Genomic DNA, 17,860 nt, shown 5'->3' on the forward strand with positions numbered 1-17,860 from the left:
ACACCTCTTCTTGGATCCCACCTAGATCCACCTCTCTTTCAGGTGTTGTTGGTGTGACTGTCACATTTGAGACGTGGTGTCTGGATGTGGGTTCACACAGGCCCTTCTCCGGGGTCAGGATCAGACTACTGGCAGCTGCACTACATAGACTAACACTGTCTGACCACTAAGCCAATTATGTGATCGGTCCTAGTGTGATAACCCAGTTCACTTGTTTACCTACAGATTCTGTGGCACAAAGCTGCGGAGGACACAACACAATATGTGACAGAATCTCAATCAATCAATCAGATTAGATGGGAGTGATTGTGGCACAAGTAAGGTAACGGGCATGACCATGGTCTGCCACTGACTCCATCCCATCACAGGTTCCCCCAATAAATGATACTGGAATTATACCAGCCTCAAGACATGACCCTCCAATCTACAGAGAGAGACACAGAGAGACAGATAGAGACACACAGGCAGAGAGAGAGACAGAGAGACAGAGACACAGAGACAGAGACACAGGGAGAGAGAGACAGATAGAGACAGACAGACAGAGAGACAGAGGGGGAGAGAGACAGAGAGAGGGAGAGAGAGACAGGGGGGGAGAGAGACAGAGAGAGGGAGAGGGAGACAGAGGGGGAGAGAGAGAGAGAGAGAGAGACAGACAGACAGAGAGAGAGAGAGAGAGAGAGAGAGAGAGAGAGAGAGAGAGAGAGAGAATCCCCGTGAGATGAGCCGTGGTGCTGCTGGAGACACGCAGAGTAATCGTTTGGCGTGGAAAGAGAGAAAGATCTCCGCAGCAGGCCGGCTCGGATATTACAGCTTTATTCTCTCCACGTTATCAGGGAGGGTGAGTAAGTGGGTGCACACTCTGGATGTCACGCAAAAACTAGTTCCCCTGATTGCTGGATTCGGGAGGGGGCTCGATGCGCTCCGGACGCGCAGCATGAAGAAGGAGGAGAGCAGCGGAGCGCGCTGAGAGACTCTCCAAGAGTGTGTCACCGGCGCCAGAGTATGAAGGGATGTGAGCTGAACTTGTGGTAGAATGGCACCTCATCCCACATGGATCTCTGAGGGATGGCAGCTTTTCACCACCATCACCACCACCACCACCACCACCAGAGCGCGGACCTGCGGCGGCTCTTCCACCGGCTCACCATCGCGACCTCTCTGAGCATCCTCTGCTTCTCCTTGGTCTACCTCCTCACCGGATGCTGCGAGTCGGAGCTGACAGAAAACTTTGAGATCAAGGCACCCACGCGCGAGTTCCTCGTGGGAGGGTCAGGATGGCCGTACGACAGAAACGGAACCAGGGAGGTGACCACCTCGGTTGGCGAAGGCGCGTCCAGCGCTCATCCCGGGCTGGAGGCAAACAGCTCGGGGAAGGAATGGACAGCCACGCGGAGGTTACCCCAGGCTCTCATCATAGGGGTTAAAAAGGGAGGCACCAGGGCTCTGCTGGAGTTTCTGCGGCTCCACCCGGACATCCGCGCCCTGGGGTCGGAGCCGCACTTCTTCGACCGGCATTACGCACGAGGACTGGACTGGTACAGGTACGCACACATTACGCAGAGAATCTGTTTCAGCAAAGTCATTGAATGTCCCAACGAGTGGCCAACTGTGATTCCTTTTTATTTCTTCCTCTTGCTTTACAACCCGTATGTAAAGGAGAATCGGTCTTGTTCAGACACAGACACTTTTTCTCGCTGGAAGTTTATTTTAGGTGCAAATCAACGTTCGACTAAAAAACTTAATGAGAACATTTAAATAAATGACTTTGACTTGTGTGTTTGTGCAAGTTAAGATTTTGAATTGTAAGTCAGAGTGCCGAGCAGGAGCCTCCAGCTCCACAACAAATCAATCTCTTTGTGTTTTTTTGCATACCCAGACATATCCACAGCTATTCCGCGGAGGGTTAGGTGACAGTCAAAGAGACTCTGCCATCTGGCTATGCCAATCTGTGCATGTGTGCATGCGTGTGCCCGCGGTGCTTGCTGCGTCTGTGTGTGTTTGTGCACGTGTGTGTGTACAGTAGGGAGAGAGGGAGGCCTTGCAGGATGAGTTGTCACAGAGCAGCAGAGTAATCATCTCTGGAGCCTGAGCCAGATGTTACTGTTGTCATGTGGCTTTGTTCTCAGCCTGTTCCTGAAAACTTGGATGTACTCAGAGCACACGCACACACTAGTGAGCTTCAGGGAGACCAGATTCAAGTCAGTCACAGTGCTTGAGGAAAGATTTCAGATGTCTGGCCTTCATTTAGCTTTCTCTGTAAGTGAATGTACCTATAGACCCACACACTGCTCCAAATGTGGCAGATTAAAAATGCATCCAAATCTGTCCTACAGGCAGCCTGTTAACAGTTTACAGTATATTACTGGGGCTCAGTAGTGTCACTGGCTCAGCTCTGGGAGCCTCTGTGGCGTGTCAGCAAAAATGTAACCTATGAGATAAAGTGGAGGGATGAATTTTTGTTTTTAGGTTAATGTGACTCCGACAGACAGACAGACAGACAGAAGAACCCTATAATCTGATGTACACAGAGGCAGAGAATTTGTAAAATCTGGAGGTTCTGGAAAAGCTCCTGTAGCGTCTGTGTTCTGCCAGCATGTGTGTGAGTGTGTGTCGCACCAGGTGATGTGAATGTGACACCAGATTGTCACGTCCTCCCCTCGGACCAGATGGGGCTCGCTGCATGTCGAGACACTTGACATCAGTGTCAGCTCTGCCAGTTGACCTCTGACTGCAGGTCACTTTACGCTGGGAGTTAATGATGTGTTCACACCACTTCATAACACACACACACACACACACACACACACACACACACACACACACACACACAGGCTGACAGAGGAAACAGAAAAATACAAAGACGAGGCTAAATGACTGTTAAATGTTAAATGTTCTGCATCACCTGTCAGCATAATTCTCCTGTCTTTGAGGATAATTCTGCTTCATTAACGTGGGTGTTATTTTTGTAAGTGTGTTTATTCTTCCTGTCAGTAATGATAACATTACGTAACTGCTGACATCATGATGACATCACTGTAACAGAGCGGTCAGACGGCTTGTGAACAAGAGCCAGAACTTCCTGAAGCACATGTGGAGGTCAAACACCTGAAACACTGAGGATAGTCCCGCCCCTGGAAACTGTGATGGGAGACTCTTGTCAAAATGCTACAACCTGCTGGTTGAGCTGGCCTGATGCTAGTGAGCTAATCTGCTAGCATGTTTACTGCTGACTGACCGCTGTGTGCTGTCAGGCAGCTACACTGTCTTCTTATAGACCACACTGAGCGTGTTTGACGATGCTGTCTGATGAGTTTCTGCTGAAAACTGTCTCACTCACACTGCATGGGAATTTATTTAAAAGAAAAATGTGTTTTCTTCTGACTACAGTAGTGTAACCTTGGTTACTGAACATGACAGTTTGGGTTATATTAATTAGTGTGGTGGCTGTGGTTGAGGAGGTAGCGTGACTTCAGACGGGGTGCACACTAACTGTAGTTTAGCTCCAGCGAAGATTTCAGCTTTAAAATGGTGTAAATAAAGTCTTTTCAAATCAGTTTGGGATCCCAGTGCGTCTGGAGACTTCACACCCGACCGGCTGTGTGGAGCCATTTGATGTCTTTGAGGGAGGTTGTTCTTTCACACTTTAGTGATTATTATTTCTAAGACCCCAGCTACTTCAGAAATTTAATGTGGACTACAAAGCTTCACCCGACTTGAATTAAAATTTTTGGGAGAACTTCTCCTTTAAGTTTTATTATTACATATAACAATTTCATTTTTTTCATAGCACTTTAACCATTATTTTATGTAATTATTCATACATGCAGCCTTTACGTTGTTATTTCATGTCTCCTTTGCCTAAGAGTAATTTGAGTTCCTACCTGCCCTTGTTTCAGGAGGGACAGTTGTCAGTGTGACCAACTTGAGGTAACAAGTGACAGATCCGCTGTCATCTCTAAGGGATGGAAGTTGGGTCTACAGAGTTTTGCTGCGTTGATATGAATTAAAGAACATTATTAGGAGAGAAAATCTCGGCCAGAAGGTCTGGAGAACACCAGCATGAGAGAATGAAGACGTCACAGCTGTGCTGCTGTGTCCAGCTGTGTCCAGCTGTGCTGCTGTGTCCAGCTGTGTCCAGCTGTGCTTCTTCACTCATTCTTTCAGTAACAGTAGACAAGCTAGTAAGGTGACTGAAAAGCAACCCGCTGACACTTTGGCTGTTCTGTGTCTGTGTTGTGGTGAAGCAGACATCTCCTTCAAGGCAGCAGTGCACTTTGATGCCACTTGGCTGATAGGGGGTCAGCTGCAGCTGTAACATCACTTTCCTGTGTAGATGCCTTTTCTCTCAAACCCTATTAAGGACAGCCAAAGAGGAGGAGATATGGTGTATCTTCCTCAGAATCACTCCTCATCTCTCTCAGAGTAAAATAACATTTACCCTCACCAGGGCAATTGAGATCAGAACCCCTGACAAAGATCCACTAATGGTGCTGTGAGCGGAGATTGGATCTGAAGCAAGGCTGCGATGAGCCCTGAGATGGACTGCAAGTTTCCTCCTCACTGTGTTGTCTGGGATCGATAGCTCTATCTCTTGTCTCTGACCTTGGGTTGACTCCAGCATTAGAGCGGTTAGCGTTGGTCAGCTCGGCTTCTGTTACAATTAGCAGGAAGCTTTATCCTACAGTGGCATACCCCCCCCCCCCCCCCCCCCCCCAATACACACACCGGGGTCATGTTACACACAGCTTTTTCTCTCTCTGGAGCTCCGGAGGAATCCATTAAAACTGCTCAGCTGGAAATTCACATCTCACTTGTGATGGTTTCCTGCTGAAAGATGGCATGACATGTAGACGGTGAGGAAAGGGGGATGACATAGAGGGTGAAGAGATACGGCTCGGGTGAGCTGGAGGTTAAAGGGTGCAGTCAGTGTTACCGCAACATCACACATCTCCGCTGACCTTTGCCTCAGCCCGGGGGACTGTCATCAGAGCTGGGCCTGTGTGTGTGTGTGTGTGTGTGTGTGTGTCAGGCTGACTTCTTCAGGTTGTATTTTGTTCTTGCTCTCTGCAGCGACATTCATCGATGTATTATTGACTCTGAGTTACTGGCACAGCTTTAACCTGATAGGTTACATCGTCAATGTTTGCTGCTTGTGTTCATTTCCAAGAAGTCATATTTTAAAAAAAACAGCATAGAGAACACAACACTTTTGTGTTTTGTGGTGGACGACTCAGCATCATCATTCCACAGGATACAATTCAGTTAATAGTATGAACAATGCTCTCGGTAATTTCAACCACCAGTTTTGTGGGTTGAAATGATGACAGCATCTAGCGAGCAGATTTAATTGGCTGTAGCTAGCTGGTGTAACATAATGCTAATGTTAAATGTAATGTGTGTTTGTTTGTTGAAAATACATAGGCTACATGAAAATATGCCAAGAGAACGGAGCAATAGCTAACAGATGTTATGACAGTGTTATCTAATGAAGTTTAATTGTTTCTGCTTGAGCGTAAACTTCTAAAAGCCAAATATGGACCAGGACAGAGCTGCTAGGCTAACGCTGCACTTTACAATACTAGCACCTTAGCTCCCACACGCTGGATGTTTCGGTCCTGTACAAATATTTGTTTTTTATCCAAAATAACCTGTAAACTGACAACATAGTGTAGTAAGCACATAACATAGGCCGTCCATTTGCTAGCTAATGCTAATCCTAACTATAGTAGGAACCAAGTTAGCTGGACATGCTAACCTTTGTAGCTGGCTACATTTATGCATGTCATTCCTTTTGCACGTTTTATTTTTGTTTTGTAGAAGCTAAAAAAGCACATTCCTCCACCAAGGCCTAACAGTCCCTTCAATTTCATCAAGTTCAATCCAATATCAAATAATACATATTTAAATCCACTGGATCCAGATTTTTATTTGGATCGACATCAAATTGTAGTCATTCATAGATACCAGCCGCCTTAATATGCCTGTTTTTTTCATCAACATCCATGCATTATTCCCAGAGGAATTCATGAAAATGTTGAAAACATCTCGCAATGTTAAAGAAAGTGAGAGAAAATCCCCGGATCTGTCTCTTTATCTGGATCCGCACCAAAAGTTAATGTGGTCTATTCTGGGCCGAGACCCATCCTCCACCCAAGCTTCATGGAAATCTGTTCAGTAGTGTTTGTGTAATCCTGCTGACTAACCAACCGACCAACACCACATGGACATGTGTGAAAACATAAGCTCCTTGGTGGAGGTAATGAAACCGTCCATTATGTTTCTTTTCTGTAATTTCTTGCAGTTGTTGTTTGTTGTACTGTCCAAACTCTTTAGATTCCCCGAGGATCTTCAGTTTGACTCCTCTTCGGTACAAAGCTAAGCTGTAGTCAAGGGGCAGCATGAGCTCGGGAATCATTGTGGCTAATGTGCTCATCTGGAGCATATGCCAAAAAAGTTTCTATCCTCCGGTTTTACCTGCTCGTTATAATGATTCCATGGATCAGAAAGTCATAATAGAAAGACACATAATAAACTTTGTTTGCAGTTCGAGGTGTCCTGTCCAGTTTTACAGATGTTGCTGTTATTATGGGGCTGTATTGAGAACATTGGTGCCGTAGGGGAATTTTTCGCTGTAATGCCATGAGTGGCCACTGGGCAAAATAGTGAAGAGTTCTGTTCAGGTTTTCTGTGCTTCATTTAAGGGACGGGGGGTGAATTAGTTATGCCCATGCTTTGTTATAGCCTAACTCTTTCTTTTATTTCTTTATGTATATATTTTTGGATGTTTGGGATATTGTTAAAAAGTGACTTTATCCAATAAATCCAGTCTGACTTATAAATTCTATGTGTGAGACCTCAGTTTGAATTCATCTGGAGGCACCATGCCTCGGAGGGAGGGACAGATCGACTCGGTCCTCTCAGAATCAGCTGCTCTGAAGGCACAGATTAATTTGCAATTCATATTGACCTCGTTAAGGGAGGCTTTTAAATTCATACCCATACATTGGTGGCTTTGTCCTGCCGTGACACAGCACATGGTGCTACTTGTGTTTTTGTGTTTGTACAATGGAATATAATTGCCATGCAAATGGTAGAAGAATGGCTGCCAAAACATTTGATGTCCAGCGGGATTGAGTGGGCAGGAATCAGCAGCAAACACAGATGAATCACATTTATTGATCTGCAGCAGGAACCAAATGTTAACGCACGGTGAAACATCATGCTGAAGTGTGAAGAAAACAAAGCTAGAGGGACAGATTCAAGTTTGGATGCACACTAGCTTTCTTATGTGTGTATCCAGGGTTCAGGTGTGGTCGGTCCAGTCCCTGTACTGTACTGGAGGTGATCACCATAAGGCCCAGACGGGTGAGGCGATCTGGCTCTCATTAAGGCCTTCCTCTGGGGATTGGGAAGTGGGGGCGGGGGGGTCTGGGGCCCCTCTATGATGGATGTCTCCTGGAAGTGGACAGGGCACAGCCACAATGGACCGAGCCCTAATGGTCCCCCATACAGAGGAAATGGATGAGCAGTCCCCCAATAATACACACAAAACACACTTCTGCATTCATAAGACAGACGCACTCAGATCTCAGATCTGACGCGTAGATAAGCAGCCGAGTGTGTGTAATAAACACAGTCAGTACTCTGCTCTCTGATTGGTTGTTGTTTCCTCCTTGGATCAAACATCAAATATAAACAAACCAGATTTTTACGTCTTTGATCCAGCACTCCCTCATATCCCACAATCCTTTGCTGCATATTTCCTGCGCTGTATGACGCTCATTGCAATTGCTTCACATTTGTTAACGCACACGCACACACACACACACACACACACACACACACACACACACACACACACACACACACACACACACACACACACACACACCACATGACACAGCATGCTACTGATGGGGCTCCAGAGGGTCCTGGCTCCCCCAGTCTCCACCTGCCACTCTTGGTCCCAGCTGAGGCCCCGTGCTGCATTACCATTCTCAGCCCATCCCCTCCACATTCACACCAGCACCTTCCCGCTTCATACACCCCATCATACCACACTCATCTTAATACACAAATCCTCACTGTTCCCAGTTGTACTCCATCCACACCCTCCTACGCATACTTACCCTAAGCCCCCACAGGATCAATAGCCAGTGGCCTTGGCTGGCCCGGGTTAATTCACCAGGGACGGTTCCTGATATATTGGGAAATGGACGACAAAAGTGAGGTTCCTCAAAGGCAAACAGAGGCTTATTATAAGCTGCTGGATAATCCCTGTGTTCACCTTACTGGATGTTTGATCTGACACTCAATCGTAAATGAGCAGTGTAAGGATGTTGGTAAAACAGGACTTTAAACTGCCAATTAATTGAGCCACCTTGTTTCATTGCTCTGGAACACATTGTGTCACCAGCTGCCTCCGTTCACCTGCCGGGGACGGGCTCTGACACCCCCCAGTACCCTTTCCACTCCACCAGTGTGCAAGCATGCAGGCCAACCAGCAGGAGTCACTAGTGGGGTAACAAGGAGACGATCCCTCACTGGCTTCCCATCTGTGTTATTCATCTTGTGATAAGTAGCAAGGGAGGAAGATGCATGAAGTTTGTTTACATATAGAGGCCGGTGATCTGTCTAAGAAATAATATCACAGTGATGATCCACGATCATCAGTCTGATCTGTAGACTGTAGCCAGACTCACTTAGCCTCTCAATTTCTTCATTTGCACCATTAAAAACACTACCTTGCATTAAAGATAGTTGTTTTTTGCACAAGCTCCTCATTGGTCATGTTGCTAGCCTTAACTCATGAAGCATTATTTACAGTGCGTCATCCAAGAATGAGCCACATGAAGTCATTGTCCAATCAGGGGTCATGTACTTGGCTACATCACTGCATGCCTTCCAGATCAATCACGATCACAGATCAGATCAGATCATGGTTTGTTCATGGAACAGTCATGCGAGTCATAATGGAAGACACAAAGTCAGCTATCAGCAAGTGGGAATTACTCTTCTGTTCACATGTGATGCAACACTGGCCAATCAGATGTCAGGATTGCCATCGCTGTGCAGCACGTTCACCAGCCTCAGGCAATTCAGAGCATGGATAATATGAAAGTTACTCAGGTAATTTTTTTAATCCATAAATCTAAATATACAAAATGTTTAAAAGTCCTGAGAATCTGATGACGTGGGCTGAGATTAACTTACACCGTCCTCAGCACCAAAACACTCCACTGTCAGGGAGTCATCCCAAACACCCTGTCACACTCACCTGCGTAAGATTTAATGGCATCTAGTGTCACAACTTACTGAATACCTGTCATCTCATCCTTCCTTATGACAAAAGTAGCATGAGGGCATTTTTTGTTGTTAAACAGCTATTTTGTCTGTTGATTAGTGAGTCTGTGCAGATCTTATGGCAGAAGCATATTTATAATAGATGTGTTCTCCTGATGGTGTCCTGGGGGGCAGTGATTAGCTCTTTGTGCTCAGGTAATGGTGTGGGGCTCTTGGCTCGGAAGGCCGTTCACAGACAGATTGCTAATGGAGGCACGTTTGTATCCATCCCATCATTCCTTCATCAGTCACACACCCCTCTCATTTAAAACACTCCAGCAAATGTTCTCTCTCTCTCTCTGTCTCTCTCTCTCTCTCTCTCTCTCTCTCACACACACACACACACAGATTATATTTAAAGGGAAAGTCCACCACACCCACCGTTTATGTCTGCAGAGTGTTTGTGTGTAATTTTCAGAATGTGTGTGTGTGTGTGATGGATCCAGTGGGAGGCCAGAAGCATGATGGCAAATGCTTTAGTAATGAGTGAATAATGAGTGTATATTCGTGTGTTTGCAGTGTGTGTGTGTGTGCATGTGTGTGTGCGTGTGTGTGTGTGTAACAGACAGTGTGGCACCTCCAGCTCAGGGTATTGGAGTTAAAAGGGAAGTCTTCAGGCTAAGTGGTGGTAAGCGCTGCCTCACACCGATCAGATCAAATGAAATCCCTGTGTGTGTATGTGTGTGTCTGTGTGTGTCAGATTCATAAAAGTGTGTGTGTGTATGTGTGTGTGTGTGTGTGTGTGTGTTGGGGGGGGATGTATTGACAGGAGGTCGTGTTGCAGGCTCCTCTGAAACCTGAGCAGAGACCAGAGGACAGTCAGAGCGTCCTGTCCTCACTCTCAGTGTGTCCATGTGTCGTCTCTTTCTGCTCGTCCGTCTCTTATTAACGTCTCATTTATGACTCCTTGGGAACATTTTTTATTGACTCTGTTTGTTTTGTGATACATCTCTAAAACAGGACGTAAAATAACACGGTCACCTCAGTACCTTCTCATGAATACTCACAGAGACAGAAAATAAAGTGAAAAGACAAAATGATGAACACGTCTAACTCATTCAAAACGGTGATAGCAACCATGAACAACTTCAAGCTGCTTTAACACATAATTTAATATGAGCAACGGGTCAGCTGACAATGTCTAATGTGAAGGGAATCTCTTACAGTGATGCTCACACAGAGAATTATCACTGACTCAGCAGTCCCCTCAGTGCCTCAGTGTCTTTCAGCTCATTGTTTTGGTTATTCGTCTACAACTTTAGTGTTTCGGCTCAGTCTCTTCATCTTTATCAGCCCCATTTCTGGCTGCAGCAGGCAAACAGCCACAGAGGAGCTGGAGGAGACCAGAACAGAGACAAAAAGTGGATGATATTTGACGCACATTCATCAGGGGAACACAAACACAACTCATAGTGAATGCCAATGTTACTCTGTGATGTGTAAAGTGGCAAAAAAAACAACAATCAAAAAGCAAAAGAAGAACTGACGCCTTCTCACTCCGACCTCGTCTAACACGGCAGCTCTGTCAAACTACGACGTTCTACCTGCACTTCTAGTGTTCTTCTGAAGGGCTCCGCGGTCAAGCTAACAATAATATGCACCGTCCGGTTTGACTTTCAAAATAAAGCTTACTGTAAAACAGTTCACACATTATGATATATTATGACTCTTGGACTGTTTTAACGTTGTGAAAAAGCTGCACTTTGGTTAGGTTGAGGAAAAGATCACACTTCTGATTGAAATAACTACGTTCTGTCTCGTTACGTACATAAGAACGTGAGAACAGGCTGAGAGTTAAATCATTTTTGCGATGTCATGGTGGAAAACCAATACATTTGGTTTTTTTAATCAATATATTTTAAAAAGCTTTGGATAAGACAAGAAACAAAGTCCCTGGTTGGAGGTTTTTGGGATTCATCACACCAGTGGTCTGTTTAACTCATTTACTATAGATTTGGCAGATGTTACATCACAGAAACAATTTTGCAAAGCATGCTGCTGTGTTTAGCAGATTTTAATGTGTTTTTTTTTTTTGTGCTTTTTTAGACAACAGTTGACGACCATTCATACCTGAACTAAAGGAATGGCAACCCTTGGCTGAGTAATAGCACTTTAGAAACTTGGATATATTATGAAATCCATTGCAGTTATCACAGTGTCTGGATTCACTTCAGTCAAAATGTCATATCTGCAGTTAGAATGCATTATTGCAGAGTTATAATGTAAAACTGATAATTCAGCCCTGATGTTCACTGTCAAACGTATTTTAAAATCTAATTGTTCTGACTGTACAGAAATGAATGCAAGCTAATAGCTTCCTGGAGCAGTAAGGGAAATACAATCTGAAAATCTGAAAGTGTACCTCATGCATTTGATAATGGTCAGAAAAGATAAGGTATACATGACTGAAAGGAGATAAAAACACTGGTATCCGTCTTTGTACTTGAAACGAGCCGAGATGCTGATTCAGGGCTGTGTGCGACCGTGCTGCTGAGGCTGTGTGTGTTTGGTCAGACAGTCAGGTGTGTGGCAGGTGTGTTGGCAGATGTCCCTGAGTCCCCAGCCGGTCCTGTGGGCCCTCTGGAGTCATTTATCTCTAAATGAGTCCCATCTGCTGTGCTTCTGCTGTGGAGGTAGAGGTGAGCAGAGCCAGACTTGTGTTTCTGGAGCACGGCTGTCACCGGCCCGCGTGTCTGGATCACTGGAGATCTACTGTGTATCCACTCTGTCACTGCTCAGTCTGTAACAGTATGCCTGTCACAGTGACTAATGCGTGTGTGTGTGTGTGTGTGTGTGTGTGTTTCTGAATGCTGATAACCTCAGTGTCAGGCAAATATCTTTATGCATCGTTAACTTAATGAGCAAATTTCCCTCTAAATCCTCCATGATTACCTGTAAAGTGTTAAAGCAGTAGTTTGATGTTGTGGGAAATACACTCATTCCATTTCTGGCGAGATGAGCAGATCAATATCACTCACATATCTACCTAAATATGGACCAGAGTCAGGAAACAGTTAGCCTAGCTTAGCATAAAGACTATAAGCAGCGGGAAACAGCTAGCCTGGTTCTGTCCAAAGTTAAAATCATCTGCCTGATTACACTTCTAATGTTCACCAATGACCTAATTTAATGTAGCTGTTTTGCCCTGTCTTTATGCTAAGCTAATCCATCCATCTTCTCATCGAACTCTGAGTAAGAAAGCGAAGTAATAAGCATAGTAGTTCCCAAAATGTTGAACTATTCCTTTAAATGCAGTTAATGTATACTGTATTGCCATGCTATACAGGAGTCAGTATCCCAGCTCCCAGAGCGAATCTGAAGAAGCTGCATGCGGAACGTGTCGTTCGCTCCTTTTTGTTTTTAATGTAACTGCTAATTAAATAGAATTGATCCGTTCTGGTGCGCTGGAATATTGATTTTTCTTTTTCTTCGATATCCCATATGCTATGTTGAATTATGTAGAAATAGGTATAAAATAAAACACAGTCTATGTAGAATATTTCCATTTGATGGAGCAGTGCACCAGTGAAACACTAATGAATCAGTCTGAGATCAGTGTACAGCAGCCTGCAGTAACTGTGGTGCAGTCTGATGAAAAACAAATCAAGTGTTGTGAGACATATTACTGCTCTTCTACTGGTATTTTGCCACTAATTTGTCTTTACAACACATTTTTCCTGTACTTCCAGAAGTATGATGCCCAAAGCCCTGGACGGCCAGATTGTTATGGAGAAGACGCCTCGTTACTTTGTTACTGTGGAAACACCAGCACGAGTCCACGCTATGTCGCAGGACGTGAAGCTGATCGTGGTCGTCCGTGACCCCGTGACCAGAGCCATATCTGACTACACACAGATCATCTCCAAGACCCCCGACATCCCTCCCTTTGAGAGCCTCGCCTTCAAGAACCGCAGCACAGGTACGATCCTGCTGGTGACACTCGACACACGACAGTGGCTCGATCCTGGAGTTTGGTTTCTTGATCAGTATGATCTTTTTTTTTTTTTTACTGTGTACAAGCAAGTGAAGGCAAACAGATAAAGACATATAACTCATCAGCAAACAGTAAATCCTAAGTGCAGATTTACAGGTATCTATCAAACATAGAAGAATCAGCTCCACTCAGTCAATTCTATTTGTGTGGAATCCTTAATATCTTTAGTATCAATTTAAATTAAAACAAATATTTGAAATTAACAACAATCTTATGTATTTTTAATGTATAAATATTGAAATAGGAAATTGGTTTTATACAGCAACATAAAGGAAAGAAATTCTGCTGCTGGTACATCAGAGAAATTATAAGGAGAATAAGTTCAGACAATGAAGAGGCAGCTTTCTTTGTGTTGTTTGGATGGCTGATTAAAAAAAAGCGAAATGTGCAGTATGTCGAAAACCTTTAAAGAAATAGTTCACCCAAAAAGTAAAATCCAGTCATCATCTCCTCCCTCCATGCTGATGGAAGTCAGGTGAAGTCTCGTAGTCCACAAAACATTTCTGGAGCTTCACAGCAAAACAGAGTTGCAGCATTCTGCTAAACAACTGAAGTAGCTGTAGACTTTTTTTAAAACGGACAAAACAACCAAAAAAACATCAAATGGCTCCAAACAGCTCATCTGCGTTATTTACACCCTTTTTAAAGCTGAAATCTTCACTGTAGCTGCTAAAGCTAACAGTGTTAGCACATTTAGAGTGTCTTTTCAGATCAAGTAAACACTAAAAATATTTTTTGTGTCTAAATCTGCCCTCATTCTCTGTGAAATATGAGCACACTGACATGATAAACATGGTTTTAGATACAGACTGACTTCCCAAGAGCTTTATTTTGCACTTATATTTTGGATGGTTGACCATTTCCTGTTGTTTTAAGTCTTTGTACTTTCTATGTAATACAGTTTTCTCAACATTTTCCTCTCTTACCTTTACTGTAAGTTTCTTTATTACTATGTTCATAGATGTGTTTCTTGTTCTGTTCGAACCCTGTCTTTAAATATGTGTTTTATGAACGTGGAAAACTTTTTATCGATGCAGCGGGGGTGGTAGGCCAATCTAAATGTCCTATTATGTATGACAATAAAGTGAATGGAATCTTAAATCTTGAGTCTCATTATAACTGCAGAACTTGCCTGAGATCAGTTTCTTCAGCATTAAAGTAATCCACTGTTAGTCTGCAGTCTGAACACGTCACAAAGAAAGTGCCAACAGCTACGTCTGCATACCAATTTGCCTAAATGTAAATGAATATAGACAAACACGGCTCAAGTTGTCACCCACAGCTAATTTAATGACTCTGTGGCAACATTATACTTCCTGTTTACAGCCTAAAATTAGTGGTTTGTATATTCCTGGAATATTAAAAAAGTCTTTGGATCTATCCATTCGTATACGGATCTTTGCCCTGTGTTGTCAGACTTAAAACACCCCTGGACAAGGCCCATAGCTAAAGGGTAATGTATTAAATGTCAAGGTTGGATGAGATAGTTGGTGCCAGTAGCTCTGATGAGTTTGAATAAAGATATCTGTCTTGTCTCCAGGTCAGATTGACTCTCTGTGGAGCCCGCTGTGGATCGGCCTGTATGCCCAGCACCTAGAGCGATGGCTGGCCTGGTTCCCCAGGACTCAGATCCATCTGGTCAGTGGGGAGAGGCTCATCTCCGACCCGGCCGGAGAGCTGGGCAAAGTCCAGGACTTTCTGGGTCTCCAGAGGATCGTCACGGACAAGCACTTCTACTTCAACAAAACGAAAGGCTTCCCCTGCCTGAAGAAGCCGGAGGGCAGCAGTAAACCTCACTGCCTGGGGAAGACCAAAGGGAGGATGCATGCCTTCATTGACCCGGAGGTGATGCAGAGACTGAGGGATTTCTATAAGCCACATAACCAGCGCTTCTATCAGATGGTGGGCCAGGACTTTGGATGGCAGTGACCCTGTGATTTCGTGGAAGCAGAGGCTTTTGTTTGCTTTGTGCAAATTTTCCATCTGACTGAAACAGATGCAAAGAGTCGGACTGCAGAAGATTCAGAGAACAGAGCTGCTTCTGACCAGCAGACGGACACGTCACCTAATAATGAGAACCCAGTGTCAATACGTCCACCTCTAATCAGTCGTCTTGTACTAGAGTTTGAAAGACAGCAGCGTCATTTTATCTGTCGTAGATGTTCAATAAAAGGTGCTTTTGTGGTCCGAAACAAGCGAGTCCCCTCGCACCTCTCTCGTTCGGTAGGATACTTCCTCCTACCCCAGCTGGTTAAATGAAGCATTTGTGTGCACAGTTGGTCATGTGACTGTGGTTGCTGTAGGTTACTGCTGTAAAAAGTTGAACGGTGAAATACGCAGTGTAGCTTTTAGTGTCTGTTGTCGGCAGTGTAATCCCGATGCTCTAGTTGGTAGGCTGTAGTGGCACAATGAACAGACACATCTTCACATTCCCCAATTTCCATAACTTTCTTTTTCTACCTGTTTGTTCTTAAGTCTCACCAGTTAAGAATTTCAAACCAATCAATGCATACATATTGAGTATTGTCCTCCAAGCATTGTTCCCGAAAAAGGGGGGATGAATCTTTTATGTGGCGAGCAGCAGAGGGGTGAGCGAGAGAATCTTTATATGAGCTCAGATTTGACTGAGTGGTTTTGTATTCCTGAATAATGAATGTGGATAAATGGATGTAGGGGAATTGGTGCGCATCACTCGCCTCTCTGCCTATTGGCACAGTTATGTGCTCGGCTTAGGTTAGCACCCGACTGCAGAAGCACCCTACTGTACCCTGAGAGAAGTGAAGGGACCACTGGAGGACAACCAAAACAAGACCAGGTCACACCAGTGAGAGAAGGTCGACCTATCGCTGGTCAGGGTTTTACTGTGTTACTGTGAGAGGGCGTGCTGACAGGGTTGTCTCTTTTCAGTTTGCATGTATTTGCACTAGTTTGGAAGCATCAAAAAATAAAACTATTTTTAAGAAAAGGACTTGCAATGGATTTTTGTGCCGATCTTTCTCCCCTTCTTGGTAACACATTATAATAAAAGGGCTCTGTGGAACTTCTGTGTTGTGCTTAGTTATGTTAGCATTTTCCACGTCATGTCACAATCCACTCAAATATAGAAAATAAAACAATGTTAATACATGTAAATTACTGCAAACTGTCACACAGAGCCCCTTTAAGGCTCCTTTAATAAGCATTAGTTAGTACGGAATAAAGTCCTTAAAAGTCCTCAAAAATAAGACGCTTATTAACATTAATAAGACAGCATCATAAACATGTTTATTGTCAGATTAGGAGACATTTAAAAGCACTTAACAGTTTATAGATGCTAATAAATGTAGAATAAAGGACTCATTAACATTAATTAGGCATATTTACAAAAAACATAATAGACCTTATTAATAAATGCAGAACTAACTGGTAATAAATGTATAATAACATATGTATTAATTCTAATAAAGCAACTGAAAAGCATGGTAAAATGTTAAGGACGACACAATAGGTAAGTTGTTCAAATAAATGTGTTTGTAATGTTGTAATGAACATTATAAAAGACTCGTAGAGCTTCTATTAACATTCTTAAGCAGTCTATAAACTGTTTTTTTTAAATAAATGGTTAAACATGTCTTATAATCCAACAACAATCGTGCTTATTGTGCTTATAAGGGCCTTATTACTTATTAACTAATGCTTATTACAAGGAGCCTAATGTAAAGCGTCACCGTCTCAATGAGCCTTAATGAAGCAGGTTTGGGTTTGTGTTGAATGTGAGTTCTGCTTTGCAAATGTAAATCTGCGGCACCAGAGATGAAGCTCCTGCCTGATGAGATGCACACAGTCTGGTGGTCCCAGGTGAACGTGTGCCTGTCACAATGTGAATGAAACCAATTAAACGGTGAATTTGAATGAATTTCTGAGATTTGGTGATGTTGTTGGTGTGTGTGGGTGATTCACAGTCTACTGTATGTGTGTTGAAAGATGAGAAACAAAGAGCAAATTTCATCATTACGCTGAAAGTAACTGGGTTTTAAAGTACAGACACACCTGCGTGCTAATGTGAGAGAACACTGCCACCTTGTGGTCAGTAAAGGAAGCAGAGGACATGGTAAAAACAAGTTCATTCTTTATTATGATATTACCTCCCCCCATTTATCTTTAAATAATAACATCTCATAGAAATTTATTCATATCAATACATTAAGTTGCAATTAATTTTCCACAAGAAAGTAACTGAAGAACACTACACAAAAAGTGCCACTGGAATTAAGTCTGACGTACACAAAAAGACACCACGATCCATGCTTCGGCTTATAATGCAACCCAGGGTGATGGAACAGAATTCAAACTGAGCCAGAATGAATCTTTAACTCGTTTACATCACATTTCACTTTGAATTGAACAAATAAATAAAATACACAAATATATAATGTACAGTTTCAAATGCACTTAAAATGTAAAGAACAACAATCCTGGTCTGTTTCTCCATCAATACAATTCTGAGAATACATAAGAAAAGTTATCAAGTAAATGTTACACAGA

General features: G+C 43.5%; 1 protein-coding gene across 1 annotated transcript; it reads left to right on the plus strand.

Annotated features, from left to right (window-relative positions):
- The first annotated feature begins 1,065 nt into the window (after window positions 1-1,065).
- hs3st3l (heparan sulfate (glucosamine) 3-O-sulfotransferase 3-like) lies at window positions 1,066-15,265 on the plus strand. Its single transcript, XM_073490010.1, has 3 exons — window positions 1,066-1,541; window positions 13,032-13,261; window positions 14,877-15,265. The coding sequence occupies exons 1-3, from the start codon at window positions 1,066-1,068 to the stop codon at window positions 15,263-15,265; spliced, it is 1,095 nt and encodes a 364-aa protein (XP_073346111.1).
- Window positions 15,266-17,860: the final 2,595 nt, after the last annotated feature.

This window comes from Pagrus major, chromosome 20, assembly GCF_040436345.1.
Source record: "Pagrus major chromosome 20, Pma_NU_1.0".
Lineage (NCBI taxonomy): Eukaryota > Metazoa > Chordata > Actinopteri > Spariformes > Sparidae > Pagrus > Pagrus major.